General features: G+C 45.4%; 1 protein-coding gene across 1 annotated transcript in view; it reads right to left on the bottom strand.

The window, feature by feature from the left end:
- Nucleotides 1-4,771: 4,771 nt before the first annotated feature.
- Nucleotides 4,772-27,416, bottom strand: part of LOC106896788 (NADH-cytochrome b5 reductase 3) — a 23,296-nt gene continuing 651 nt past the window's right edge. The window contains exons 2-9 of the mRNA XM_014957031.1: nucleotides 23,376-23,507; nucleotides 20,787-20,859; nucleotides 16,112-16,218; nucleotides 15,213-15,342; nucleotides 14,169-14,252; nucleotides 13,947-14,032; nucleotides 9,515-9,614; nucleotides 4,772-7,210 (exon numbers count right to left, since the gene is read on the bottom strand). Coding sequence (XP_014812517.1) covers nucleotides 7,038-7,210; nucleotides 9,515-9,614; nucleotides 13,947-14,032; nucleotides 14,169-14,252; nucleotides 15,213-15,342; nucleotides 16,112-16,218; nucleotides 20,787-20,859; nucleotides 23,376-23,507 — 885 coding nt within the window. The 3' untranslated portion in view covers nucleotides 4,772-7,037. The remainder of the gene's footprint in view (nucleotides 7,211-9,514; nucleotides 9,615-13,946; nucleotides 14,033-14,168; nucleotides 14,253-15,212; nucleotides 15,343-16,111; nucleotides 16,219-20,786; nucleotides 20,860-23,375; nucleotides 23,508-27,416) is intronic.

Raw genomic sequence — 27,416 nt, 5'->3', positions numbered from 1 at the left:
AGCAGATGTTAAAGAAACCTGGGGGAAAACCACCAAAACCCTGGTCCTGGAGATGTTCGTGGAAGCTTTTGCTTTTCAGGGCAGAGGAGGCAGCTCCTGACCACTCATGGTAGAGAGCAAAAGTCTGGAGGAGGCAAAATTATTTCTCTTTGGCTTTGTTTTCAGTAGCTTAGCAGCTGGCTGCATTTATGGACTCATTTATTCCATTTCCCTCAGCTTTTAGTGGACAAAGTGAGACTTTTGGGTTAGACAATTGTAGTTATTTTTTTCAGCCACTGTTAACTAGTGAAGGAAGATCTGATCACTTTTCAAACTGGTAAACTCACTTTGTTTATAGTTAATGGAATAGTTTTTTCTATGCAAAAATCCTCTGCCTGTGTCAGAGGACTGATGAACGAATGTCATTCATTTCATTTAACGAAATAAAAATAGTTTCAAAATCTCATTCATAATTTACTATGTGAGTTATAAGATGGGGCAGCTGAGAAATAAAGGCTGCTATTTACACAGACATTTAAGAAAAAAAGGGGGGGGGGCATAAAGCTGCAGCATCAGTGCTAGAAATTTTTGCAGCTTCCCATGGTGTAGGTGTGAAGGCAAAGCTGAAAGGTGATCTGAAATAAAAACAAACACAGAGAACTGTGAAATTTTTGCTGTGTCACAAACGTGGCTGGGTACGGGGCAGAGAAGCCTTCTAGTTTTGAAATAGGTCACTGAGATACAGTTGTTTTTAAAGTGCTGGCACCCTTGTGCAGGGGTTTGGTGGGACAGAGAGGACTGTTCTGGTGTTCTACATAGAAAATACTCCTAGCTATGGGGACGTGCAGAGAGCAAGGACTCCACACCCATTCAGGGGGGACTGGGAGATGGGGACAGTTTTTTGCCTGTTTAACAGCAAAACCAGTGCTGCAGCAGGATTGATTGGTTTATAAATGGCAGAAAAGCTTTAATTTTGCATTGACTTTGTATCTTATATATATAAATAGTGTGTGTCTTTTGTGTGCTTCAGTTCTGTAGGAATACTCTCTCTGGAAACTGGCTGGGCTTTTTCCTTTGGATGTTTTTCATGGTTTTTCTGGGGGGGGCATTGGAAGGAGAAAATCAAAATGTCTTGATGGTCTAGAGTTTGGGCTATGGAAGTTACACATTCTGTCTGTGTTCTCCAGAGCGGCTCTGGCACCTCAGAGGAGTCACCGGGGCTTGGTCTTCATTCTGGGAGCCAGGGTTCATCCCCAAGGCTGCACCACACTCCTCACCTGGTTGCCTGGAGGGTTTTAGCTCAGGATCCTGAGCCCTCAGCAATGGTGGGAACTGGCCAAGGCTCTGTACTGCGGATAACATTGGTGAAGATGCACAACAAAGTATTTAGCAACGTAAATTAGCCTGTGTGTGTTTATTCAGCCAAGGTGGAGTCTCAGCTCAGGTGACTCACTGCAACTGCGTGAACCCATTTACCAGGTAAGGTACCGACCTCAGGCAGTTTAATCCCACGGTAATTTGTGTAATAAGGCTAGTAAAAGCAAAGTGAAGGGGTTGTGTTGGTTTGTGTGTGTGTTTTTTTGGTTTTTGTTTTTTTTTTCTCCTTTGGATATAATTTGTTACTGTATTTATTTTAGTATAATGTAATGTTTATGCTGTAGGGTTTTTTTCATGAGCTCACAGATCATTGCCCAGCAAAGAAAGGTGTCTGTCAGTAAAGGAAACCTGCCAACGCTGCTGCTGTTGGTTGGTTGGCTTAGCCGGGTAGGTCTTCCTCTTGAGAAAAAAAACACAGCAGAACACCTCCCCTCACCATTTTTAAAGAAACTTTAATTTAAGAAGCACGATTAGCTTATCACTGGATACAGATACTCACCCTACCTGGGCCCACCAGGAGTTTCTGACTCAAGAGGAGATGCCCTGGGCCCTTACTGCCAGGGCTTTTTTGCTCCAGGAGGGCATCTGGCACCACCAGTGGCCTGTGTGCCCCGAGCTGAAGGTGACATGAACACTGCCTGCAGGGGCCTTGATCTACAGCCGAGGGATACCTCAGCCCCACAGAAACCTCTCTACCTCCTTCCTCCCTTCACCGATCCACCTCCGCTTTCTCTTCCCTCTCCCACACCCTGGAAGGATGAACCCCCCCTCCTTGCTGAGCAGTCATTTCCTCTCTTGTTCCTCTGGGGAGCTCAGCAGGGGATGCTACTTGGTAGCATCCACCTCGACCCAACAGCTGCCAGCAGAGGGGATTTGGTCAGGAGCTGTGCATTCCCTCAAACCTGGTTTGAGGGCAGAGGGGATTTGGTCAGGAGCTGTGCATTCGCGTCCTGGTTTGAGGGAAAACAGAACGAGTTTTCTGTTCAGTAATTTTGCTTTTCAGCCAAGCCTCTCCTAACCAACTGAAGGCTTTGAAACTAACAGCACGTGGTGCAGAAACTGTCTGCTCTCAGAGGGCTAAGACTTGCCAGTTTTCTGTTCAGTAATTTTGCTTTTCAGCCAAGCCTCTCCTAACCAACTGAAGGCTTTGAAACTAACAGCACGTGGTGCAGAAACTGTCTGCTCTCAGAGGGCTAAGACTTGTTGAAGGAAATGGCTCAGCCCGCCTTTGCAGGGCTCCCAGTGTTGCTCAACTGAAAAGGGAGGACATGTTAAGACTTGTTGGAGGCAAGCCCTGGGAGGCATAAGATAACAGTCTTACTTAGAAGAAACAAAAGAGTGCCCACCTTGCATTGAACAATACATACGTCATCTTGACACCGTTTTCCTAACTTGAGATAAACTTGGAAACTGTTAACCGGCAATTAGTGGGTGCCTGGGGAGTCAATCAGTCATCAAGGGACGTGCTATCCCTTGATCTGAGTGTATGGTTTCTAATATGTATAAAAGTAGAAGAAAAAGCCATAATAATTCGGCAACGTGCTTGCATCAAGCAGTGTCCCGTCTCTCAATCGCAGCAACTTGTGTTTTTAGTTTATGCCAAGGAATGGTGTGCAGAGAGGCCCTTCCTTGTACTAATTGCTGTAACAACCAAGGTCAGCTAATTTTCTTATTTGCCCCCTTGGAGGGTTGGAAGTGGAAAAGCGTGGAAGGGTCACATCCATGAGGAGGAGTGGACAGAACAGGTGACCAAAACTGACCACACGCTCAGTATAAAAGATCCAGGAGTCACAGAATTGTCCAGGCCGGAAGGGACCTCCAAAGGCCATCTAGTCCGACCCCCCGCAGTCAGCAGGGACACCCCCAACTAGACCAGGTTGCCCAGGGCCTCGTTGAGCCTCTCCTTGAATATCTCCAGGGATGGGGCCTCAACCACCTCCCTGGGCAACCTGTTCCAGTGCTCCACCACCCTCACAGTGAAGAACCCTCTCCTAATCTCCAATCTAAATCTGGTCTTCTCCAACTTAAAGCCATTGCCCCTCATCCTGTCACGACAGGCCTTTGGAAACAGACTCCCCAGCCTTCCTGTAGGCCCCCTCAGGTACTGGAAGGCTGCTATTAGGTCTCCCTGGAGCCTCCTCTTCTCCAGGCTGAACAACCCCAGCTCCCTCAGCCTGTCCTCGTAGCAGAGGTGCTCCATCCCCCTGATCATCCTTGTGGCCCTCCTCTGGACCCTCTCCATCAGGTCCATGTCCTTCTTATATTGAGGGCTCCAGACCTGCACACAATACTCCAGGTGAGGTCTCACCAGAGCAGAGTAAAGTGGCAGAATCCCCTCTCTGGACCTGCTGGCAACGCTTCTTTTGATGCAGCCCAGGATGGGATTGACCTTCTGGGCTGCAACTGCCCACTGCCTGCTCATGTCCAGCTTCTCCTCCACCAGAACCCCCAAGTCCCTTTCCTCAGGGCTGCTTTCCAGCCATTCTCCACCCAACCTGGATTTGTGCTTTGGATGGCCATGGCCCAGGTGCAGGACCCTGCCCTTGGCTTGGTTGAACTTAATGTGATTTGCATGAGACCACCTCTCCAGCCTGTCCATATGCAAAAGAAGTTACAAACACAAGGGAGAGCCTGTCTGCTGCACTGGGTTTGCCCAAGCAACTCTCCTTTCCTTCCTGGTTACTTAGGCAGGATCAAGAGGAAGCTCAGGAACACTTCAAGGCTCATTTCTGTAAACCAAGTTATTCTGGCCAGAAACTTCTGGAGGACACTATTAACCCCGCTGAGGCAACAAGTATTTCCTTATCTGTCGTACGGTGCCTTGAAAGAGTAAAGCACCCAGAGCCCCTTCACATACACCCCACCCCCAGTCCAACAAGGAGCAGAAGCAAGGACTTGCTTGGGGCCACCACATGCCTGTCAGAGCCCAGCATGGCTCCCTTCCCTTCCCTCTTCCCTTCCCTCTCCCTTCCCTCTCCCTTCCCTCTCCTTTCCCTTCCCCATCCATTTCTATCTGAAGCTCTTGAGCAAATGTCTTGCTCACTCTGGGATGTTCCCACATAACCTCAGCTCCTTAGGCCTGTAACTTCCCTTCCCTTCCCTTCCCTTCCCTTCCCTTCCCTTCCCTTCCCTCTTCCCTTCCCTCTTCCCTTCCCTCTTCCCTTCCCTTCCCTAACTGTCCCCAAAAGCCCTTTCCACAGAGGATTCCTGTTTCCCCAACTACTTTGTAACATGGAGGGTAGATCATACTCTGAGCACATCCCATCAGAAAAGTGGAGGAATACTCTTATTTTTCTGTGAGACAGATGAATTGGCTCAAAGGAAGAAAATTAAAAAAAGTAAAGCACATCTTTTCTCCCTGGCTTATTTAAATGCTATAGCACAGGAGCATCAAGCAAAAGGGACCACAACACAGTTTTGTTTCAGTAGATTATATAAAATCCCTCTTTTTAATTGTTCAAAGAGCCTCATGCTCACAGGAAGATTTACAAAATAAAAGTAAAAAGAGGACATCGGAGTAATAGGGAGAAAAACCGAGACAGTTTACTCCTTGACTCAGCATCCAAATACAGCAGTTTTCATCAAACTCAAACAAAAAAGATAAGCACTCTAACAGACTTTCTTGTTTGTTTTTTTTAACCATCACTTTATAGAGTGTTTTACAATTACAGTTTGTCTCTTACAAAGATGATATTCTCAGTAACACACTGCTGATTCACCTGCAAGATACTTTATTTCTTACACAGATGTGAAAAAAAGCCAGTTATCGAATAAGCAGAGTAAGTAATACAAAACGGTTGATGCATAACCAGCTAGAGTTATTTTTTTTTTTACAAGAAAACTTCATTAAATACAATAATGAAAAAAAACCTTTGCATATCCCACAGTGATATAAACCAGCAGCAAGAAAACAGCTCTTGTATTTCTGCTTTTTGCCTCCACAAAAGGGACTGAAACTTACTTGAGTACAATTTGAACTCTGGAGCATAGTATTAAAGAGTAAGTTTCTCAAGCACACAGCAAAAATTCAAGACTTCAGAGTAAAGCATCTAATTAATAAAATTAATAACACTATTATCCATTTGGGGTTCCTTAAATTAACTGTAGTATCTTTTTTCTCCTTTTAATTCATGCTGAACATTAACCTTTTAAGTGCCCAGTACCCATTAGCCGTACAGGCACAAAAGACAACATAGCAAACTACAACCTTAAATACTTACTCCCATCTTTAAACAAGTGGTATTATACACTGACACTTGTAGCTCACCAGCATCCACATTATTTCATATACGACAAAACATCCTTTCGGTCACTCTGATTTCATCACCAGAGAACAAGACTTTAAGTTTCTCAGTTTCCTTGCAGGACAGCTCTAACCTCAGCACCATCTCTGTTGTTTAGAAAGCAGAAAGTTCTGCACACAAGATAACCTTACGTTTAAAAGGCTAGGTAAAAGGCTGCTGTGAAAAAAAAGGGTATTAAAAAAAAATAAAAAACCAGAGCTATAGTAAACAGCATCTAAGAAACAGTTTAAGATTCAGTGAGACGTTTGAATTTGCTGTCAGTTTGGTGACTTAAGGCTGTTGCCACACACCCTGACCAAGCAAAACCCTTCGGAGCTTTGCCTGACCAAGAGATGCAGGCAGGTCCTCCCCGCCGTTGGCGTACCCCATCCCAAGCTGGGCTACCTGCTGAAACCCACCCTGGCAATGGGACCCGAGCTCCCCTCCTTCCAATCTCTCTGGGAAGCAAGACACTAAAACTAGATCCAGTTTTCACCCAACGGTGTTTTTTCACCGCACGGGACAGGCAGAACAACTGTGTTTGTACTCATGGCATCATCTGCTATTTAAAGGTAAATACAAAAAGTTAGTATGTCTTTTTTTTTTCAGTATTCCACGTACATACAAGCCAAAAATTCCAGCTATTTGTGGAACAGTGCACAAAGCAGCCTGCTTTTTGTAGTTTCTTTCATTGCTCAGGGATGACAACTGTGACCAGCTGGAAAAGTATCTGCATTTAAGAGACGCTATTCCAAAATACAAAGGAAACAAATTTTGTACTGCTGTCTACCTCTCTGTTTTGATTAACAAGGCAGCTCGAACAACTTCAGTCAGAGACAGTTAATTGTCATCCTCCAACTGAAGAAAAATCTTTAAGCTTCTGATGTTGCAAAGATTATGCATTCAAGGCAAACACTCCGGGCCCTCCTACTTAAAAAAGCTTTGTAAGGATTAAAATTTGGCAAAAGCAAGGTGAATAATCCAGCACATCCTATATATTTTCATATTTCCTACCAAATAAAATACTGCACAGTGATAGAAAGCAGGATATTACTGCCGTTTGATTACAGTGCTAAGAAAAAGTGTAAATGAGTGTTTACTACCCTAAGCAGGTATACTGTCCTCCTTTGAGATGTCATACACAAGTACAACAGGCATCACTCACTTCCCACAATACAGTTGTTTCTGTGCAACATCAGTTGCAACTGCAAAAAGTACATTTTTAATACCATTAAGCTTAAGTGTTTTACTTGGCAGAGATTCAGAAAAAATGAAGCTCTTTTAATGTAAGTGTAGCTTCCCAGCCCAGTGCGTCAGCCGTCTCTGTAACTTTGTCCTGTTCCCCATTAAATGTTTTTTCTTCCCTTACACACAAAATTTCTGAATTATCAGTCTTCTTTAGAAGGAGAACCTCATGTCCTTGGTGTAGCCCAGTTTGTCCAGGTTGGGAATGCAAGCATACTGGATCATTGGAGGAGGTCCACACATGAGGATCAGAACATCGTTTTGAGGTGGGGGCAGGTGGTCTCTGATCATTTCTTGGTTCACAAACCCTTCGCTGTAATCCCAATCTGTTAACGAAATGAAAGCAGGGGAAGGGGAACAAGGTAAAAAAAGAGGAGGAAAAGATTGATACAACTCCATTTAGAATGAAGTGTGGGGGTTTGGGTTTTTTTTTGTAACATTTGGGACTGTAACATTTGTACACTTCACAGGCATTAATGTCCTCAACACAGTCACGCTACACGGAAAAACTGCCGCCTCTGCTTTTAAGACTCAAAACTAATGTATAGAGGAAACAAGGGCTAACTTCTAGTAAAGCCTCCTAAAAGCCCTGAGAAAATCTCAGGCAGAGCTGTGAATCTTCTCAGCTCCAACACTGTGAAATAACCAACACCCATCCTCCATACCCCACTGCTTACAAGGTCCCGAGAGGAAATCTAGCTGATGAAGTTGTTCCTGGTAGGAACACTCACAGAGCTGATCACTCAGGCTTACCCATCCCAGCCCTGGATGCAAAAACCTGCTGACCCAAACCTTTGGGCACAGTAAGACTGACAAGTTTTTCTCTCACAGACTATCCAAAAATGTCCAGTTTTGGTCCGTTTTCAGATATGGTAGTGAAAGTCTGCAGAACAGTGTTGAGAGGGTCTAAGGAGGAAATTTTATCACAACTGCTAAGATCAGTTGGCAATTCACAATCACCAAAGAAAAGGAACAGCGATTACACCTGAATCTAAGCTGCCTTAGAAATTCCAGGAGAACACTAGTTGCAGAAGATGGCACGCCACCAACAGACTGTGGGGACTGCAAGACCCTTCCCCTCACCCTTGTGGAGACACATTCTTGGTCATAAGGTCAGAGAACACATATGGCTTTTCCTGCTCTGCCCCAAACTATCACTGAATAGGAGTGTGAATCTATCCTCATGTGGGTGGGTATGACAGGGAATGCTAAGAAAGAAAAACATCAAGGAATGACATGGAAACTATTTAGCCTTTTCACAATGGCAGTAACTATTTAGCCTTTTCTTCCTCAAACTCACACAGCCGAGGGAGGCGCATTCAGCTAGCTCATCACCTCACCTCGACTAGCCAACTCATATCACCTTATCTTTAAAACTGCACCAAGCTGGAACAGTATTTTCTTTGTTAACGTTGTTAATACAAAGGCAATTCCATTGCCAAGGAAGAAGGTCAGCTGCCATGAATTGCCATACAGTTGAAACGGCTCAAAAGGAAGCAGTCTTCGAGAAATAAGGAGTTAAAATGTAAGCTGGGTTCCTTCTCTGAATCCCCTCTCTCCCAACAAGGTCGACAATACTGTTTTGCTGCTTCAAGACATCATGGTGCTGGTCTCAGGACTACTCCCTACATTCCTGCATCCTCTCTTGTCATAGCTCTGAGTAGTTGCAGGCCCCGTTTGTGGTCAGTCAGGCTACATTTGCTAGATCTTACCAAATCACGAAGGTAATAAATTGTCTGAGAGAACAGAACAAGTTGATAGGAAAGAACACCAGAACATGAAGTAGTAGCTTCAGCAATTTTAGGATGAACCAAGGTCACTCCGACCTTGCCAAGTACACCAAGAAGCTACCCAAATTAGGAAGAGTTCAGAACTTTAACCCGAGGAAGACTCACAAGACGATCCCCCACCCTGATGAAGGCACCGGAACTCCCACCAGACGACTCCCTAAAATGGAAGGCTCCGCCTATATATGAATATGCATGTAAAGATATGAATATGCATGTAAAGATGATGTAACCTACACTCAAACTTGTATAAAAAAGCTGCACTGATTGCTAACCAACGGAACTCTTTGTCCAGGGCGGCCTGGAGAGTTCCCCAACGCGTTGCTAATAAATACCTCCTGCTTATGGACTTGAAAACTTAGTCTCTGAGCAGTTTCTATTTTCTGAGCAGTTTCTATTTTCTGAGACTGCAGTTTCTATTTCGCCTTTTGGGGCAAATTGGGCATCACAGTGACAGCTAGGTCAGCCTCTGACCCTCCCACCACAGCCACCTTGATGCACGTTCTGAACACAAGGCAGTAAGAGAACATGTGCTCTATGTCTGTGGGGAAGGAGAATGGAAGGCCACCTTGGAGCAGAGTAAATAATGGTAAATGTTCAGGTGTGCTCACGGGAGGAACACCACACTACCCTTCACCTGAGGTGAGCTTTGTAACTTTGGAAACACTGCCCAATTCTATCTGGAGTTTGTGAACGATGCTGCTGCTTGATGCATTCAGACACAACTCACAAAAGCAAGAAAGGAGCCCAGAAATACGCATATGACATCGCACGTCTCCTGTCAAACACATGCATTAATACTTATAACTTAAGCTTCAGTGGAAGTAGCATGTTAGATCTTACTTTCAGGTGCTCTGTCCAATGTGTACCAACACTTAAAGCGACCGGGGTTCTGAACCTGGATCTCCTCTAGCTCAGAACGTAACAGGATATCCTTCTCCGTCTGCAGGGCAAAGAAAACAATGATTACACTTGGCATCTGAGTGCAGCCCTCAGATGACCATGGAGCATTAGCTACTCTACAGCTCTGTGAGCTTGAATATTTAACTCTGCTTTACAGGCCGAAGAGAGCAAAGAGTAATTATTTCCACGACTACCACCTCGTGGCAAAGCTAATAAAAAGCTTTACAACTTCCCCAAATCCTGACCATGCAATGCCTTTTCTCTAAAAGATAAAACAAAGGAAAACCTGTATCAAAACACAGATTGATTCACTTGTTCAGGGAATTAGTGGCAGCATCAGAAGAGCAAAGCCCTCTTTTAGCACTCCTATTACAAAAGCAACTTTCATGAAAAAACTAACATCTCCCTGCTGTGCCATTCAGTCAGGAAAATGCCAAGTTTTTCACCTTTGCCGCTTCAAATTTCATCAGCACTGCCATACGGAGAATGCTCAGTTTTTAAAAAGGATGTGGAATGACAAATAACCAAAAGGGTATCGAGTTCTGATTGGAACAACAAATGTCACCCAGGGTATCAAGTTCTGCTCTTCCCTGATGCAGTAATTGAAGGTCCAAAAGAAAGCCTCATTCCCATAAGAGCAGCTGCAGTTTGGGAAGGAGGGAAAAGGGTAGGGACTAAAAGTGGCACATCCCATCCACTGCAACCTTAATTTGGCACTGAGGACACAACGCTGTCTGTAACTGTGGGGGTATGGAGGAATGTGCCAGCAACTATTGCTGAGAAGGTGCCTATTTCTGGACTCACAGTTGCATGTGTTCCTGAAAGGCTGGTACTGGCCAACTCAAAAACACGCTGGTCAGAAGCACAGTACGAGCCCAGATACATTGTCATCTGTAATCCAACACAGCTCTTGCAGGAGGGCCAAAATAAAAGATCAGCAAAAGACACATCAAAAAATATTTTAAAATACTAAATATTAAAAAAATATCTAGTGTCCAGGCTTTCCTGACTGACCATTTGTCAGGAGACTGCTTTGTATTTGTGCAGGTACTGGGTACAAGGACTCTTTAAAGCCAAGGATGTTTGCTGTTGCAACTTTTCCTGAAGTCCTCCCTGCTAGAAGCAGTAGGTTTTCCAGGTGGCTAAACCAGCTCTAGCCCTGTGTTAGTCATTCTTATCACAAATCCTGGCCCTCCTGCCCTGATACCGACTGTACTTTTATGCCAACTCCTAGTACTCAGCAGAGACCAGGTGCTGCAGAGACCAGAGGGCACCGGCAGGGCTTTTAGGGAGAGCTTACTGTAACAGAGCATCAGAACAGGGCATCTGCTAGCACTTGGATCATGGCTTCTGGACAGAAAAATCTTGTTTTACAATTCAGATACGGTACAAAGGTAATGAGGACATATTGAGCATCAGAGGAGAGAGGAATGATAGAGGAGAGCCAAAAGAAAACAAAAAACACAGGTATGAAGTGAGGTACCACCACAAGTAATGGCTAATAATCCAGAAACAAATATCCATTTTGATGAAGAAATTGAAAAGCAAAAGTGTTAACACCAGAAGAATTTCACTGAATTTCACTGAATTTTTTAGAGTTGGAAGGGACCATAGAGATCATCTAGTCCAACTCCCCTGCTGAAGCAGGATTGCCTAGAGCTTGTCAGAGCATGTCACTCAGGAGCATCCAGGCGGGTCTTGAAAATCTCCAAAGAAGGGGACTCCACACCCTCCCTGGGCAGCCTGTTCCAGGGCTCTGTCACCCTCACTGTGAAGAAGTTTCTCCTCATATTTGAGTGGAACCTCTTCTGTTCCAACTTGTGCCCGTTGCCCCTCGTCCTCTCAGTGGGAACCACTGAAAAGAGTCTGGCTCCCTCCTCCTTCAACCCTCCCTTGAGATACTTGTAGGCATTGATAAGGTCTCCCCTCAGCCTTCTCTTCTCCAGACTAAAGAGTCCCAGCTCTCTCAGTCTCTCCTCATAAGGGAGATGCTACAATCCTTGAATCATCTTTGTTGCCCTACGCTGGACTCTTTCTAGTAGTTCCCTGTCCCTCTTGAACTGGGGAGCCCAGAACTGGACACAGTACTCCAGTTGTGGCCTCACCAGTGCAGAGTAGAGGGGGAGAATGACTTCCCTTGACCTGCTGGCCACACTCTTCCCTCTGCAGCCCAAGATACCATTGGCCTTCCTGGCCGCAAGAGCACACTGTTTACTCATTGTCATTTTACTGTCCACCAGGACCCCTAGATCTTTCTCTTCAGTAGTTGCCTCTAGCAGGTCCACCCCTAACCTGTACTGGTACCTGACTAGAAACATCAGGCAAAGCAGGGCTGCTGCAGTTCAGCAGCACACCACCATTTGGGTTGCCTGGTCATCCAAGAAATCTCTATTGCAAGGATTCTATGGATGAGAGATCTTCCCTTTGTCCAGCAGGGCAGTATGATACACCTCAAAGAGCAATAGAAATACATGAAGAACTGGCAGAGGAATGGAATAAAAAGGAGACAGCTGTGCAGAATCACAGCTCTGTAGCTGCCAGAGACGACTGTTAGTTTTAGCCTCACCTAAGGTATTCTCAAACAGAAATGTTCCACATGGAAACCCTGCTGTGAAGTTGGGAAGTTACAGTTGCTGAAGGAGACAGATGTCCACCTCTCATGTTTGTAAGACAGCCCTGAAAGTCTACCCAAAACATTAAAAACTTGCACAAAGCAATGAAGAGTTTTAAAACATTTATAATCTGTGTTAGAAACAGAACAATGAGACACAGGAAAGTAAGAATTAGCTGGGAGGAAAACGGTATTTCTGTAGTAACACTAAAAAGCCAATTAATTTTATTCATTTTATATATTGCTGCCAACAGCTCAGTTCACTTCTCCTCTCAGGGTTTGTATTTCTGTATCAGGCTTTCTCAGCAAGAATTTCATTTGCTGAGTGCAGTTCTGTTAGTTAGGTAAAACTCCATAAACAGAAAACAGGCAGAATTACCTGATTGGCAAACAGCAGCTGACAAATGGTAGGGTCATTTTTGTCTTTGATGATTGCTCGAATTACCTGCAGCATAGGTGTTATCCCTGAAAGAGAAAGGCAGGTCAACGATGTGAGAACGTGAAGGAGCAAAAGAAAGTGCAAGTAAGCATGCACGTGAGAGAAAATATGAACAGACACATCTACCAGCCAAACCAAGGATGAATCTTCATGTATACGTACCAGTCCCACCTGCAATCATTCCCACATATTTCACTTTCTTAGTAACTGGTTCAGCTTTCTTTTCAGGCCGAATAGCAAACTCGCCTGCAGAGACAGAGAGATGGAAAACATTGAAGAGAGTGGGAGACCAGCTCTCTCAGTCTCTCCTCATAAGGGAGATGCTACAATCCTTGAATCATCTTTGTTGCCCTACGCTGGACTCTTTCTAGTAGTTCCCTGTCCCTCTTGAACTGGGGAGCCCAGAACTGGACACAGTACTCCAGTTGTGGCCTCCCCAGTGCAGAGCAGAGGGGGAGAATGACTTCCCTTGACCTGCTGGCCACACTCTTCCCTCTGCAGCCCAAGATACCATTGGCCTTCCTGGCCGCAAGAGCACACTGTTTACTCATTGTCATTTTACTGTCCACCAGGACCCCTAGATCTTTCTCTTCAGTAGTTGCCTCTAGCAGGTCCACCCCTAACCTGTACTGGTACCTGACTAGAAACATCAGGCAAAGCAGGGCTGCTGCAGTTCAGCAGCACACCACCATTTGGGTTGCCTGGTCATCCAAGAAATCTCTATTGCAAGGATTCTATGGATGAGAGATCTTCCCTTTGTCCAGCAGGGCAGTATGATACACCTCAAAGAGCAATAGAAATACATGAAGAACTGGCAGAGGAATGGAATAAAAAGGAGACAGCTGTGCAGAATCACAGCTCTGTAGCTGCCAGAGACGACTGTTAGTTTTAGCCTCACCTAAGGTATTCTCAAACAGAAATGTTCCACATGGAAACCCTGCTGTGAAGTTGGGAAGTTACAGTTGCTGAAGGAGACAGATGTCCACCTCTCATGTTTGTAAGACAGCCCTGAAAGTCTACCCAAAACATTAAAAACTTGCACAAAGCAATGAAGAGTTTTAAAACATTTATAATCTGTGTTAGAAACAGAACAATGAGACACAGGAAAGTAAGAATTAGCTGGGAGGAAAACGGTATTTCTGTAGTAACACTAAAAAGCCAATTAATTTTATTCATTTTATATATTGCTGCCAACAGCTCAGTTCACTTCTCCTCTCAGGGTTTGTATTTCTGTATCAGGCTTTCTCAGCAAGAATTTCATTTGCTGAGTGCAGTTCTGTTAGTTAGGTAAAACTCCATAAACAGAAAACAGGCAGAATTACCTGATTGGCAAACAGCAGCTGACAAATGGTAGGGTCATTTTTGTCTTTGATGATTGCTCGAATTACCTGCAGCATAGGTGTTATCCCTGAAAGAGAAAGGCAGGTCAACGATGTGAGAACGTGAAGGAGCAAAAGAAAGTGCAAGCAAGCAAGCACGTGAGAGAAAATATGAACAGACACATCTACCAGCCAAACCAAGGATGAATCTTCATGTATACGTACCAGTCCCACCTGCAATCATTCCCACATATTTCACTTTCTTAGTAACTGGTTCAGCTTTCTTTTCAGGCCGAATAGCAAACTCGCCTGCAGAGACAGAGAGATGGAAAACATTGAAGAGAGTGGGAGACAGGGCCTACGATGCCTTCCTGGCATATTTGGCTACTTGACTTTGTTTCAGTCCTATCACCCTTCCCCCTCTGTAAAGCAAGAGCAGGAAGCAAAGGTGAAGATGTCACGAATTAAAACAAATCCTGAAAGATGATTAGAGATTGTGAGACACGTGATAACAACATCAGACACTGACATGGGTTATTACTTATTCCTGACTATAGCACCAAGCCATCGCTACCTGTACTTCTATTTGCTCAAGTCCCATACTCCCAGTGATATTCAGAAGGCCAGATTCTGGAAATAGGAAATTAAGGAATAATAAAAGGAATTAATCTGCTCAGAGAGTTTATTTATCCCATGTAGATTATTTTAAGGAAAACGCTGAAATATGCAGGGCGTATTTTTGCATATTTATCTCCTCTTTTCGAATTGATTTGCCAAGTCTGACAGGGACTTTGAAATTGCCCAAAATGTTGTATTTGTTGTATTCACACATCTTTTCATCAAGGATAACAACACAACATACAAAGCTCTGGAAAAACACATGTCTGAGTTCTGCTGCTCACAAGGGTTTTGCTGCCAGGTTTTTGTGACACATTTGTGGCTGCACTACGCCAAAATGAGATATTTTACATTGGCATAGAAGTTCTTCCTTGATAAAGTTCATTTTCACTTGGGAAATTAGCATTGGACAGCACAAATACCAAATGTTTTTATAAGTGTATAAACTATGTCCATATAAGCAGGAAGAGACGTCCCTTCTTTGAGAAGAGTCGTATAACAACTGCCCTCGGGATGGCTGTTGACTTAATTAAGACACTAGCAATTTCTTTTTGTGCAAAGATGCTAACAAACAGAAAAGAATCTTCATAATGTTCGGGTTGTTTTTAATTGTTTACTCTGGATAAATGATATCTTCTGAGTCAACCTTGCCTTTTCCTTTGTAGACAAGCAGGCCACTTGGTCCTCTGAAGTCAATAGTATCCCCTATTTTCAGGCTGTCTAAGTATTGAGACATCTTCCCTCCATCAGGAAACTTTGGATGGACACCTCTGAAGTAGATCTGTTAAAAATAACAATGAAACAATCTTACAGCTCAAAGATGAGTATTTGCCCTTCAAATATTTAGGTACCCATACTCATGCAAAGAACACAATTATTACATAAAGCAACATTATCAATGCAGATTTGACTGACAATTAAAAAGAAACACTGAGTTTTCTGATAAAGATTAAAATGCCACTCTTGTCCCAATTCTGATCAGATTGGACACAGACTAGCAATTTCTCCACTGTATTCCTGTAACACAGAAAAACAATATGATTCAAATCCAAGTTCAAGAGGGAAGAAAAGAAAAAAAGCCAAAACCCCCAAAGTTTTAAATTCCTGTCAGCTTTAAATATATTTGCTTAGTCTAGCTACCAAGAGACAAAATGAAAGTACATTACCACAAGGCTCAAAATCACATTCTTGCCAATTAGATCAGTCAGTCACATTGTCTGGATCAGTAATGAAAACAATCACTACTCCTAATGATCATAATGACCATATTACATTAGCTTCAGAAGAAGCTGACAGTTCAGGCAAGGTTAATTCCTTATTTCAGGAGGATTAAAAAAGCCTGTGAACATCTGCAGGTCTGCACAGACCTTGGAAAATTGCAGTATGCAAATACAGAAAATTATGCAGCATCTCATGAGACACACTCATTAAAGAAGTGCTTGTAAAACGCCATATGGACTGTAGGTAACTGCAGACCACTTGTTACAGGTAGAAGTTCACAGTGGCACATACCTGAACAGAAGCCTGGTAAAAGAGAGTGATGTCCTCACCTTGACAACAAGATCCACAAAACCCTTGTCATCATCACTGGAAACTGGAGTGTAAGGTCTAACAACCAGAGCTCCATCAACCCGTGCAGACAGGTAGATATGCTGCCCTGTGCGCAAAGAAGAAAAAAAAAGCAGTTTGCTTTCAAAAGATTTTTCTTTCAGTGGATGTACTGAATTGGCACGGACTGCAAACACAGCCTCAAAGTTCTCCTAACTACCTTGGTTTGGGGCATCACTTCTTCCTCTCTCATTTTCCTGCCATTGTAACACCTCGCCAGCCTTGTTAACCACACACCGATTCTACCTGGAAGGGCAGACAACTCTGCTGCTACTTTCATGTGTCAGTCAGATCTGTTCTGATAGCTTCATGCCTTTACACTTACTAAAGTCCTGATGGTACAGGAGATCTTGTACAAGATGTGATACGCCTCTCCATTACAGACCAGTAAAAAAGGATACAGGAGGGGAAAACTGTTCACATTTCTTTATTAACATGTTAGTTACAAACTGTTACAGTTTAGTTACAACTGAGTTTATAACTGTTCTTACTTTGACCACAGATTGCTCATGTCTAGATGGGGTCTTCTGGCTGCCATTGCTAAGGTTGCTTAGACATAAAGCACTTTTCTAACCCTGCTATCCCTCCAGCTTAACATCTGAAGGTAGCGATGACGTTTCACTCTGCCGCAGATTCACTCAACTTATCTTCTCAATGTCTGCATTTTTTGATGAAAAAAACCAAACCAACCCTAGAAGTAACCCCTTTGAAGGGTTGCCCTATAAAATTCCAACACCCTGAAGAGAACCAAGTGAAGAATACCTAGGGGGCGATTTGTTTTTTGTTATTTTACCACCAGTAGGTCAAACAGAAGATCCTATCTCTTAAGATGAATGCAGCTCTCCAAAGACAGTGTCACTTCTCTGCCTGTCACAGAGAGGGGATTTTACTGGGAGCTGGGTTGCCAAGCCAGTGAGGCAAACCAGTGGGTGAATGAAGATGGGCCATCTGGTGACCTGGGAAATGAGCAACCATAACTCACTTGAAGCTGTACGTGGACATAAGGTAAGAGTGACTCAAATAACCCTCTCTACAAAGCCTCCCACAGAATCACAGAATCGTAGTGGTTGGAAGGGACCTCAGAGATCATCGAGTCCAACCACCAAAAAAAAAAACCAAAAAAAACCCAAACAAAAACACAAACCACCACCCATCACCTAAACACACAACAACAACCACCAAACCAAAAACCATCACCCACCCACACAGCACCCCACCACAAACCAGTAATCTTGGGAACTAGAGCATGCCCTGAAGAACCATGTCTACACGTTTCTTAAATACCTCCAGGGATGGTGACTCCACCACCTCCCTGGGCAGCCCATTCCAATGCCTGATAACCCTTTCAGTAAAGAAATGTTTCCTAATATCCAACCTGAACTTCCCCTGGCGCAACTTGAAGCCATTGCCCCTTGTCCTGACATCTGTAACTTGGAAGAAGAGACCGACCCCCGTCTCTCTACACCCTCCTTTCAGGTACTTGTACAGAGCGATAAGGTCTCCCCTCAGTCTCCTCTTCCCCAGACTGAACACCCCCAGCTCCCTCAGCCTCTCCTCGTAAGACTTGTGCTCCCACCTGGCAGCATGTCTCCTGAGAGGGAAGACCTCAGGGAAGCTGCAGCAGCAGCAGCCTCCCATTCCTCCTTTAGGCAAGGGATCACCTCGCTGCCCCCTCCTCCAGGAACAGACCCATGGTGACCAGTGCAGACTGTGAAACTGGAGGGATGGGACCGCTGCCAGGGCATGTGTGACAAGAATCGGTACAGATCCAAAACAAGGGGCTCCATCCAAAGGGAAAACATGCCTTATATCTTATTAGAGCTTTACCCAGCCCTGACAGGACATACATGCATGGGACCATACACGGATTCATGGATTTGACAGAGTTGGAAGGGACCTCTAGAGATCATCTAGTCCAAATCCCCTGTCAAAGCAGGGTTGCCCAGAGCACATCACTCAGGAGCATCCAGGTGGGGCTTGAAGATCTCCAGAGAAGGGGACTCCACACCCTCCCTGGGCAGCCTCTGCCAGGGCTCTGCCACCCTCACCCCAAAGAAGTTCTGCCTCAGATTGGAGTGGAACTTCCCATGGTCGAGCTTGTGCCCATTGCTCCTCATCCTGTCACTGGGAACCACTGAAAAGAGTCCGGCTCCATCCTCCTTCAACCCACCCTTTAGGAACTTGCAAACATAGATGAGGTCTCCCCTCAGCCTTCTCTTCTCGAGGCTAAAGAGTCCCAGCTCTCTCAGCCTTTCCTCATCAGGGAGGTGCTCCAATCCCTCCATCATCTCTGTTGCCCTACGCTGGACTCTCTCCAGCAGTTCCCTGTCCCTCTTGAACTGAGGAGCCCAGAACTGGACGCAGGATTCCAGTTGTGGCCTCCCCAGTGCAGAGCAGAGGGGGAGAATGACCTCCCTTGACCTGCTGGCCATCCCTATGCAGCCCAGGATTCCATTGGCCCTCTTGGCAACAAGGGCACATTGCTGGCTCATGGAGAGCCTGCCATCCACCACGACTCCCAGATCCTTCTCCTCAGTAGTACTTCCCAGAAGATCCACCCCTAACCTATACTGGTGCCTGGGGTTCGTCCTCCCCAGGAGCAGGACCTTACAACTGCCCTTGTTGAACCTCATCAGGTTCTTCTCTGCCCAGCTCTCCAGCCTGTTCAGGTCACCCTGGATGGCAGCACAGCCCTATGGAGTGTCGGCCAGCCCTCCCAGTTTGGTATCATCAGTGAATTTGCTGAGGATACACTCTGTCCCCTCGTCCAGGCCATTGATGAATATGTTGGACAGGACTGGGCCAAGTATTGACCCCAGGGGGACACCGCTGGTTACAGGCCTCCAACTTGACCCTGCTCCATTAATGACAACCCTCTGAGTTCTGTCACACAGCCAGGACTCAATCCACCTCACTGCCCCTTCATCTACCCCACACTTCCTTAATTTTCTAAGGAGGATGTTGGGGGAGACAGTGTCAAAAGCCTTGCTGAAGTCAAGCTAGATGACATCTGCTGCTCTCCCCTCATCCAGCCATCTATTTATAACAACATATCAGATTGGTCGAGCATGATTTACCCTTGGTAAATCCATGTTAACCACTTCCAATAACTTGTCTTCAATATGTTTGGAGATGACATCCAGAACAAGTCGTTCCATTATTTTCCCAGGGACAGAGGTGAGACTAATTGGCCTGTAGAATCCCACTCTCAATCCCACTCTTCCTCAGACAGAATTGTGTATTTTGTATGAATTGTGTATTTTGTATGGCTCCAGCTGGTGATAAAAGGGAAATGCTGGTTCTGGACTAAACAGGCAGAGTGCACAACAGAATCTGTCCCATAGCTGCCCAGCCTGCTGCTCCCAGCTGCTTTTACCACCCTCACCAGCTTTCAGCTCTCTGCTTCCCACATCTAGCCCAGTAAACCACTTCCTCAGTCACCCACAGACCAGTCACCCATGGTAGCAGAGCACCTTTGGGAGTAAGACTGTGCTGCTCCTGGGACAATACAGGGCCAGGCACACACCTTCTCGGCCAATGCTGAAACAACTGGCTGCTTTGCCCCGACCTTACAAAAACCCTGGAAGAAGCCATGGCATCCTGCAGGCCAAATTAATCCCAGATGGCTTCCTTTCTGTTAGTGTGTAGGACAAAAACAATTACAGAGGTGAAACAGCTCACTCCTCAATATTCATTATGGGCAAGGGACGAAAACTAGCTTTGCCCTCAGGGCTACTTAACAGGATCAAGAGAATAATATATCCCAAACAAAAGGGAAGCTAAACACGATGGACTTGTAATGCTGGAAAGGTCCTGAGGACTACCACGAAGCACCTGATCCACAGATCATTGCAACAAGTTGTTAGAGCAGAAGTCCCTGTTAAACACAAGTCACAATTAAAAGCTCTTTATGTAAGTAGTAGGAAACAACAGCGCTAAGCTACTATGGAAGGCAACATGCCACATGGCAGGGCCAAAGGAAACATCTACCCCACGGTGATTAAGAAGTTCCATGAGCCTGGCTGCAAATTCAGAAGTGAGTAGATCATCTGGCACAGCGCATGTGTTAGGAGGTGAAGTAGCTGAGAGTGCTGCCTCGGGGGATGGAAAGGGACCACAGAGACCAAGCACCACAGGAATAACACACACTGGGAAGCTGAGACTGGAAAAACACAAGCACAGACCAGTGTTTGTTTCTACTGTGTTCAGAGAAACAAGCTGGATGTGCAGTCTCTTTAAGTACATAGGACTTCAGACCCTGCAGGTGACTCACAGCACAAGGATAATCTTGCAAAGCTCTAAATAACAGTTCAAGAGTAATCAAAATTCAACAGTTAAAAAAAACAACAACAAAAAAAAAAAAAGCACAGACCAGTGTTTGTTTCTACTGTGTTCAGAGAAACAAGCTGGATGTGCAGTCTCTTTAAGTACATAGGACTTCAGACCCTGCAGGTGACTCACAGCACAAGGATAATCTTGCAAAGCTCTAAATAACAGTTCAAGAGTAATCAAAATTCAACAGTTAAAAAAAACAACAACAAAAAAACCCCAGGAAAAAAGTCTCTTATAATATAATTAACAACACTTAGATTCTGAGTAAGGAAAGGCAGAACGTACCTATAGGGAGACCCAGAACGTGATCTATGGAAGGGAGAGCAAATCGAAATCTTCTTGTGTCATGACTAACTTCCTGAAAGAGGAAAATAAAAAGAACAATCAGCTATGTTGCTGGGATTTAATGTTCGTTTTTTCACTTGTAAAACCAACACACTCGTCCAGCTTCCTGCAGGATAAAGTATTTGGGGGAAAGCAGCATCCTAAATGAAATTTTTGCATATTGCAAGTATGAGCTTCTCTGAAATTAGCACAGCTAACTATATTATGACAGTTTTTTTCCTATGCTAAACACTAAGAAGCAGCCTTGTGACCCTTATTTCTTCATTCGACAGACAGGAGGTATGGCATACTCAGTTTGGGCAGATGGTAACATTTCAGTTGGTAGGTAAAGGGCAGACAGTGGATAGAGGAAGGAAGCCTTCTACTCACAACAGCTTGACAAACTGGTACATTCGATTGCCAGCTTTCATACACAAAAGTCTAAGCTGTGTTAAAAGAAACGTATGTCAAACTAGGCATTCTCTAGACCAATGCTTTTCAAACTTCAGATTGCAGACACCTAAAAACTGTTTCTGCGTAACTATGGAATCTTTCTGAAATTTCAAACATGTGTATTACTGTACGGCAGCCCAGTACATATGACTCAGTTTTCCATTGTAATCACTGGTCCATTTTCTTTAGCTGTGAAATCAGTTTAAGTACTTCCTGCCACTGCCCTTCCTTGTCAAACTTCTTGTTCCTTTGCTTGGGCCACAGTCCACTATGAAAATTTTTTGCAAGGCTGTGGTCTCAACTACATCATCAAAATAGATCAGTTTAAAAATTACAGCCTCCAGCTACTCCCAAAACAGGGAGTTCATTTGTTCATTTTTTATTTTAAACACAAATCATTTTGGTGCGATGCTGGTGAAGGTACCAACAGCTTCATAGTCACAAAAAGGCAATGATAAATATCAACATGGGAACAGCAGAAACTTTAAAAACATGAGGGACATGAGGGTCTTTAGCTCAGCTGGGCAAGCAAAAGGAGCAACACTAAAAGGTAAAACCAGCACACTGAAATCCCTCTTGCAATGAAAGTAAACTCTAGGCAACCACACGGATGTCTCGAGTAGGCTCCACAACCACACCAAGAGCCACAACCATCTTCCCAACTTAAAATGTTTTTGTATAACAGGTGTTTTTACATTAAAGTTCTCAGCTGCTTCAAATTTAATTGCTTGTCAAATACAAACTGAAGCATGTCAGAAAGACTCTGATTAATCTCATCTTTCCCAGACAGGTGAATATAGCAATGCTGAGAAGTTTACTACCAAAGATCAGAGTGTTTGCATCGGATTTTTGGCAGGCTGATAGATGCTACCAGTACTTATTGTACAAAGTTATTATTTTTCAAAATTAACTTCTGCTTCCAGGACACATTTCCCATTTAGGCAAAAAATTATAAACATCCATCAGGCAAATAACCTCAGTTGATCAAGGTACCACATGCAGCAGCATTTGACCTGGTTATAGAAGAGCTTTTCTCCCATCCTGAGATCAAAAAAACCCACACAAAAAGTAACAATAAAGTGAGGAAAAAAAACAAAACAGTATTTAGCAAAAAAAATCAAGTGAACTGTGAATTCTCTTCTGTTACAGACTGCTACAGCAGAAAATTGCAAGTAGCTTGATTCCCAGAAGCATGTGCAGTACCTCAAGCTTCCTTCCCCTCCTGCAGGTCAGGCACACTGCAACCACGTGCTACAAATCTCATGAGAAAGTGGGAAGTATAGAATAATAGTGTTGTTGCAATACACATGGGAAAGAAGTCCATTATTTCCCATGTGTACTTACTGAATTTATTTCAATCAACACTAACATTATCTTCAGGTGTGGCTTCACACCTGAAAAACCAAGATTCCTATCTCATGCTTTTATGAATGCATTTATGCAAAGAAAACCTGGACTTTTCACCTTTTGTGGCTTTGGTCCCCTTCCCACAAGTTGAGTTACCAAATTCTGATATCAAGATCCAGCCCTGAAAGGGTCATGAGTTTCCTCTCAAAACCTGGTTGAGCAGCCTGGGAGGTACAGAAAGGCCTCTGCTTTTAACAGAGAGAAAGAGAAGCTGAGACAGCTCAGGTGCTGTCAGGACCATAATGTTTAAACACCTTTCTTCCCGTAGCACATTAAAGTACATAAATCCAATAACAAGAATCAGTATCAACATAGTTCTGACAACTACTATGCTGAATGCCAAAAAAACTGCCTGCTCTGCCTGACAGAACGACTTCTGTCTCATAGTCAATCTAGTAGTACAGAGTTTAGGAATTTCTGCTGATGTACTCCATGGCACGAGACACACATGACAGAAACCACGAGTTTGGTCATTTCTAAAGCAGCATTCTCCACTCTAACTTGCTTGGAAACAAGCTGCTTGCAGAACTGCAGAACTCAGTTATACCCGGGAAGGAGCCAGGTATGAAGAAGTCCTGTCCTTAAAATACAAGTTTTTACCCTGCTGCAATGTTACCCAAGATTTAAGAAGCTATGAACATTTCACAGTAACCACGGGGAGGTCATGCTCAGCACTGTACATGCACTTACCTCCTTATCAACCAGCCTCAATGCATACTTCACCTCAGGATCCTTCAGAGTAATGGCGGGGTGGGGATTCCTGAAGAGCCTCATGATAGCAGTGTAGATCAGCCATAGTGGGTATGTCACTACTTGGCCCAACTGCAGTGATACAGGAAGTTTTAGACATGTGGGCATAACAAGAGAAAGTTATTTTGGTGAGAAGGAATACAGTTAGCATGACACGACAACGTAACCACCAAAACCATCTGGGTTTCTTTGTACTTCTATAAGAAAAAGAACACCAGCCAGTGTAACACAAATTTGCTCGATGAATACCTGGCATTACTCTTGCGTTGAGGCACCTGGCACACTGGCACACAGAGGGCTGCCAAAACCCCCAGCTTGGCAGAAGTGAGAGTGCCACAGCTCCCTGTCCCCAGCAGGTACCTCCAGCAGGCACGCACACAAGACACGCACACGCACGACGCGTGCCCAAACACACACGTGGCCGGCCACACCGGTCAGCGCAGACCGATGCTCACACAGACAGCACCGGTGATGGCCTCATCCTGTTCCCCTCCCTGATGGACCAGGATGGAGTTCTGTTAGTGGGAAACACACAGACACACGTGTGTAACGTGGATCCACATAGCTGGCTCAGTAGCTGCCTTAGTCTTAGCAGCAGCTGTCCCCAGACCCCAGTTTCCCCAGTTGCTGATACCTGGACATATGAGTTGCTGTTACACACACCATCACATGTGCTGTGGACCCCCAAGGAATTGGGGGTTGACCACGGACCCCACTTTCTCTCTGGTGGCTGGCCAGGACCTCTGGCTGCTCCAGTGGTCTCACCCTCAGAGATACACACATGCCTGGCTCCCAGGCCACCTCACCTACTTATTGGCTAGTCTGTCTTGAACTTTGCTAGCCATTGCACACTCACACTGGCACCACAGACACACAGGCCCTCCAAGCCCCTGCTCTGGCTCCAGGCACTTGCACTGACACCTCCACACGGACACACACATGCAAAACAGCATCCCTTCCTGGGAATGCAGCTAGGGAGTTTAATGAGGATATAGGATGGAGCGGTTGCAGGACACAGGCAGCCGAGGGTACAGAGCAGCCCTGCTTATGCAGGGTCAGCCCTTTTTGTCCATCTTTCCTTTTATTTTCCCCACATTTGTTCCTTCCCAAATGGCCTGGATCCCTGCCTTTGGTTCCTCCCCTGAACGCCCCACAATCCCCGAAAGCTCTTCCCCTCCACTCTGTGCTCCCCATGGCCCACAAGGGGAGCCAGCCTCCCACTGACCCGTGCAGATGGGCATCACCCCTGGCCCACGGGGCAATGGCTGCCCAGGACAGCTCTCCAGGTGGGTCACTGGGGCTGCCAGTGTCTCTGTGCTCCTTTGTGTGCAGAGATAAACCTTCACGAGGTTGGCTGCTCTCCCGTAACAGACCTATGAGTATCTGGGCGAGGGTATGGCCCAGGTTCCCCACCCACCCTTGTGCCCGTTCTCCTCGGTACACACACAGGGCAGACAGGCTCCTCAACCACATCACCTGACACACACCACTGCTTTGGTACTTTGATATCCCAGCACACCGTTTGTCAATGAGAACCCCCAGGTCTCTTTCCTCCAGGCAGCTCCAGCCACACTTCCCCCAGCCTGTAGCGCTGCAGGGGGTTGTTGTGGCCCAAGTGCAGAACCTTGTGCCTGTTCTCCTCGGTACACACACGGGCAGACAGGCTCCTCAACCACATCACCTGACACACACCACTGCTTTGGTACTTTGATATCCCAGCACTTGGAGGCAGACAGAGACGTGGTCACGTAGCCTGCTGCAGGGATGAGCTTCATCCCCTTTACCCCCCAGCTGACGCCCCACGGCTACTACTTATCTAAAATCCTCTCCAACTCTGTCATTTGTTATCCAATGCCTTACCAGAGGAGAGGAAAAAAGCATGACCGTAGCAAGACAAAAAAAAAAAAAAAAAGAAAAAAGATACTAACTTTTAGAAGAACTTAAAGTCCTGCCCAGTTAGTTTTCACTTTCATTTTATTTTAAAGGAAGCTGGTCCTTTAGGAGCACATTTCTGTGAGTGTGGCAGTTCTCAGGAGGCTAAAAAAAAATGCCCTACATTATTCTTATTACTAAAATCATAGCAAGTGTGAAATTTTTAAAAAAGGGATAGCATAAACTCTCTCTTCTTAAAATGCTGCTGTAGAGGTTTAAAATATACCAGCATCAGGTATAGCTTGAAGGCACACCATGCCTTACACACACACTGCTTTCTTTCACTTTTATTTGAAAATATTGAAATAGCTCCACAGTTTGGGTTTTTTTTTTTTTTTTCTGAAGAAGCTGAAGTTTACAGGAATGCTATTTCTTAATTCCTGCAGATCCACCTGTTTACTGCAGCTCCAGGAAGAATTTTTGCAATTGAGTGACAAAAAACGGGGAGAGAGGGGATTTTTTAAAGAATGTGACAGAGCAGCAGCTCTACAGCAGCAGAGGCAGTGACTGGCTGACCATAAGGCCATTCATTCTTCTAAATGAGGATCTGGTGACTCATAGTTTCCAGTTGCACAAATCTTTGCTAACAGAGATCACAAAATAAGTTAACTGAGCAGGAATTTTTATTAATGGAAAGAGAACTCTGCGAGACAATGAAAAAAGGCCAAAAGAAGGGAAAAAAAGCCACAGCATGGAGATCACTAGGGCGTGGTGAGCAAAACAGTTAAATGTGCAAGCGTATGGCAGGACTGAACTGCCTTACAAACACACAAACCAAATCACAGCATTGTCAGAGTTGGAAGGGACCTCTAGAGATCATCCAGTCCAACCCCCCTGCCAAAGCAGGGTTGCCCAGAGCACAGCACTCAGGAGCATCCAGGTGGGGCTTGGAAGATCTCCAGAGAAGGGGACTCCACACCCTCCCTGGGCAGCCTCTGCCAGGGCTCTGCCACCCTCACCCCAAACAAGTTCTTCCTCACATTGGAGTGGAACTTCCCATGGTCCAGCTTGTGCCCGTTGCCCCTCGTCCTGTCACTGGGAACCACTGAAAAGAGTCCGGCTCCATCCTCCTTCAACCCACCCTTTAGGTACTTGTCAGCATAGATAAGGTCTCCCCTCAGTCTTCTCTTCTCGAGGCTAAAGAGCCCCAGCTCTCTCAGCCTTTCCTTATCAGGGAGATGCTCCAATCCCTCCATCATCTCTGTTGCCCTACACTGGACTCTCTCCAGCAGTTCCCTGTCCCTCTTGAACTGGGGAGCCCAGAACTGGAGGCAGGATTCCAGTTGTGGCCTCCCCAGTGCAGAGCAGAGGGGGAGAGTGACCTCCTTGGACCTGCTGGCCACACTCTTCCCTACGCAGCCCAGGATCCCACTGGCCTCTTGGCCACGAGGGCACATTGCTGGCTCAGTGCAGTTGCCAAAACATCTGTGAGGTCATGCTTGTCCTATTGCTGGAAACTGCTGAAAACCCTTCTTTGGCAAGAGAAATCTTGTACCCTCAGTTCCAACCCTTCCTTCCCCACTCCCTCATCCAAACCCTATTTTTCAGTGGTCTTAGTTAAATGTTGTTCTCACCTTTTTTTTTTTTTTTTTTTTTTAGAAAATGACGACAGGATTAAGGGACAGGCAATTCTACAGTTTTATCATCTGTCTCATCCCCTTCTGCTCCAGTAACCCAATAAGCAGCTGTACTCAAACCGGTATGTGTTACACACACACCCCGCTCCTCGCACAAACCCAGAGCCAGAAATATTTGGGCAGGGGCACCAGCGGGAGGAGAGGATGTGCCAGGCAGCGGCGGGAGGAGGGTGGCCATCCCTGCTGCGGGTGACAGCGCGGCAAACCCACCTCTGGGCGGACGCCATCCCCAAAGAGCTCGCCACCGCCGGGCTGGTGGCTTCTGAGCCATCAGCACGGACCCCGGAAAAGCTACCCAAGGAAGGGAGAGAAGAAAAACGTCAAAGCCGGGGCAGCCAAGAGAGGGCACCAAGATGCCACACACAAGAGCCGTGGGGTGTCCGCGCCGGCACCGCCGCCCCGGCCCACGCCA

Source organism: Calidris pugnax, unplaced genomic scaffold (genome assembly GCF_001431845.1).
Source record: "Calidris pugnax isolate Ruff unplaced genomic scaffold, ASM143184v1 scaffold189, whole genome shotgun sequence".
Classification (NCBI taxonomy): domain Eukaryota; kingdom Metazoa; phylum Chordata; class Aves; order Charadriiformes; family Scolopacidae; genus Calidris; species Calidris pugnax.
Note: the sequence above shows the minus strand (reverse complement) of the source record. Positions and strands in the feature narration are given on the sequence as shown.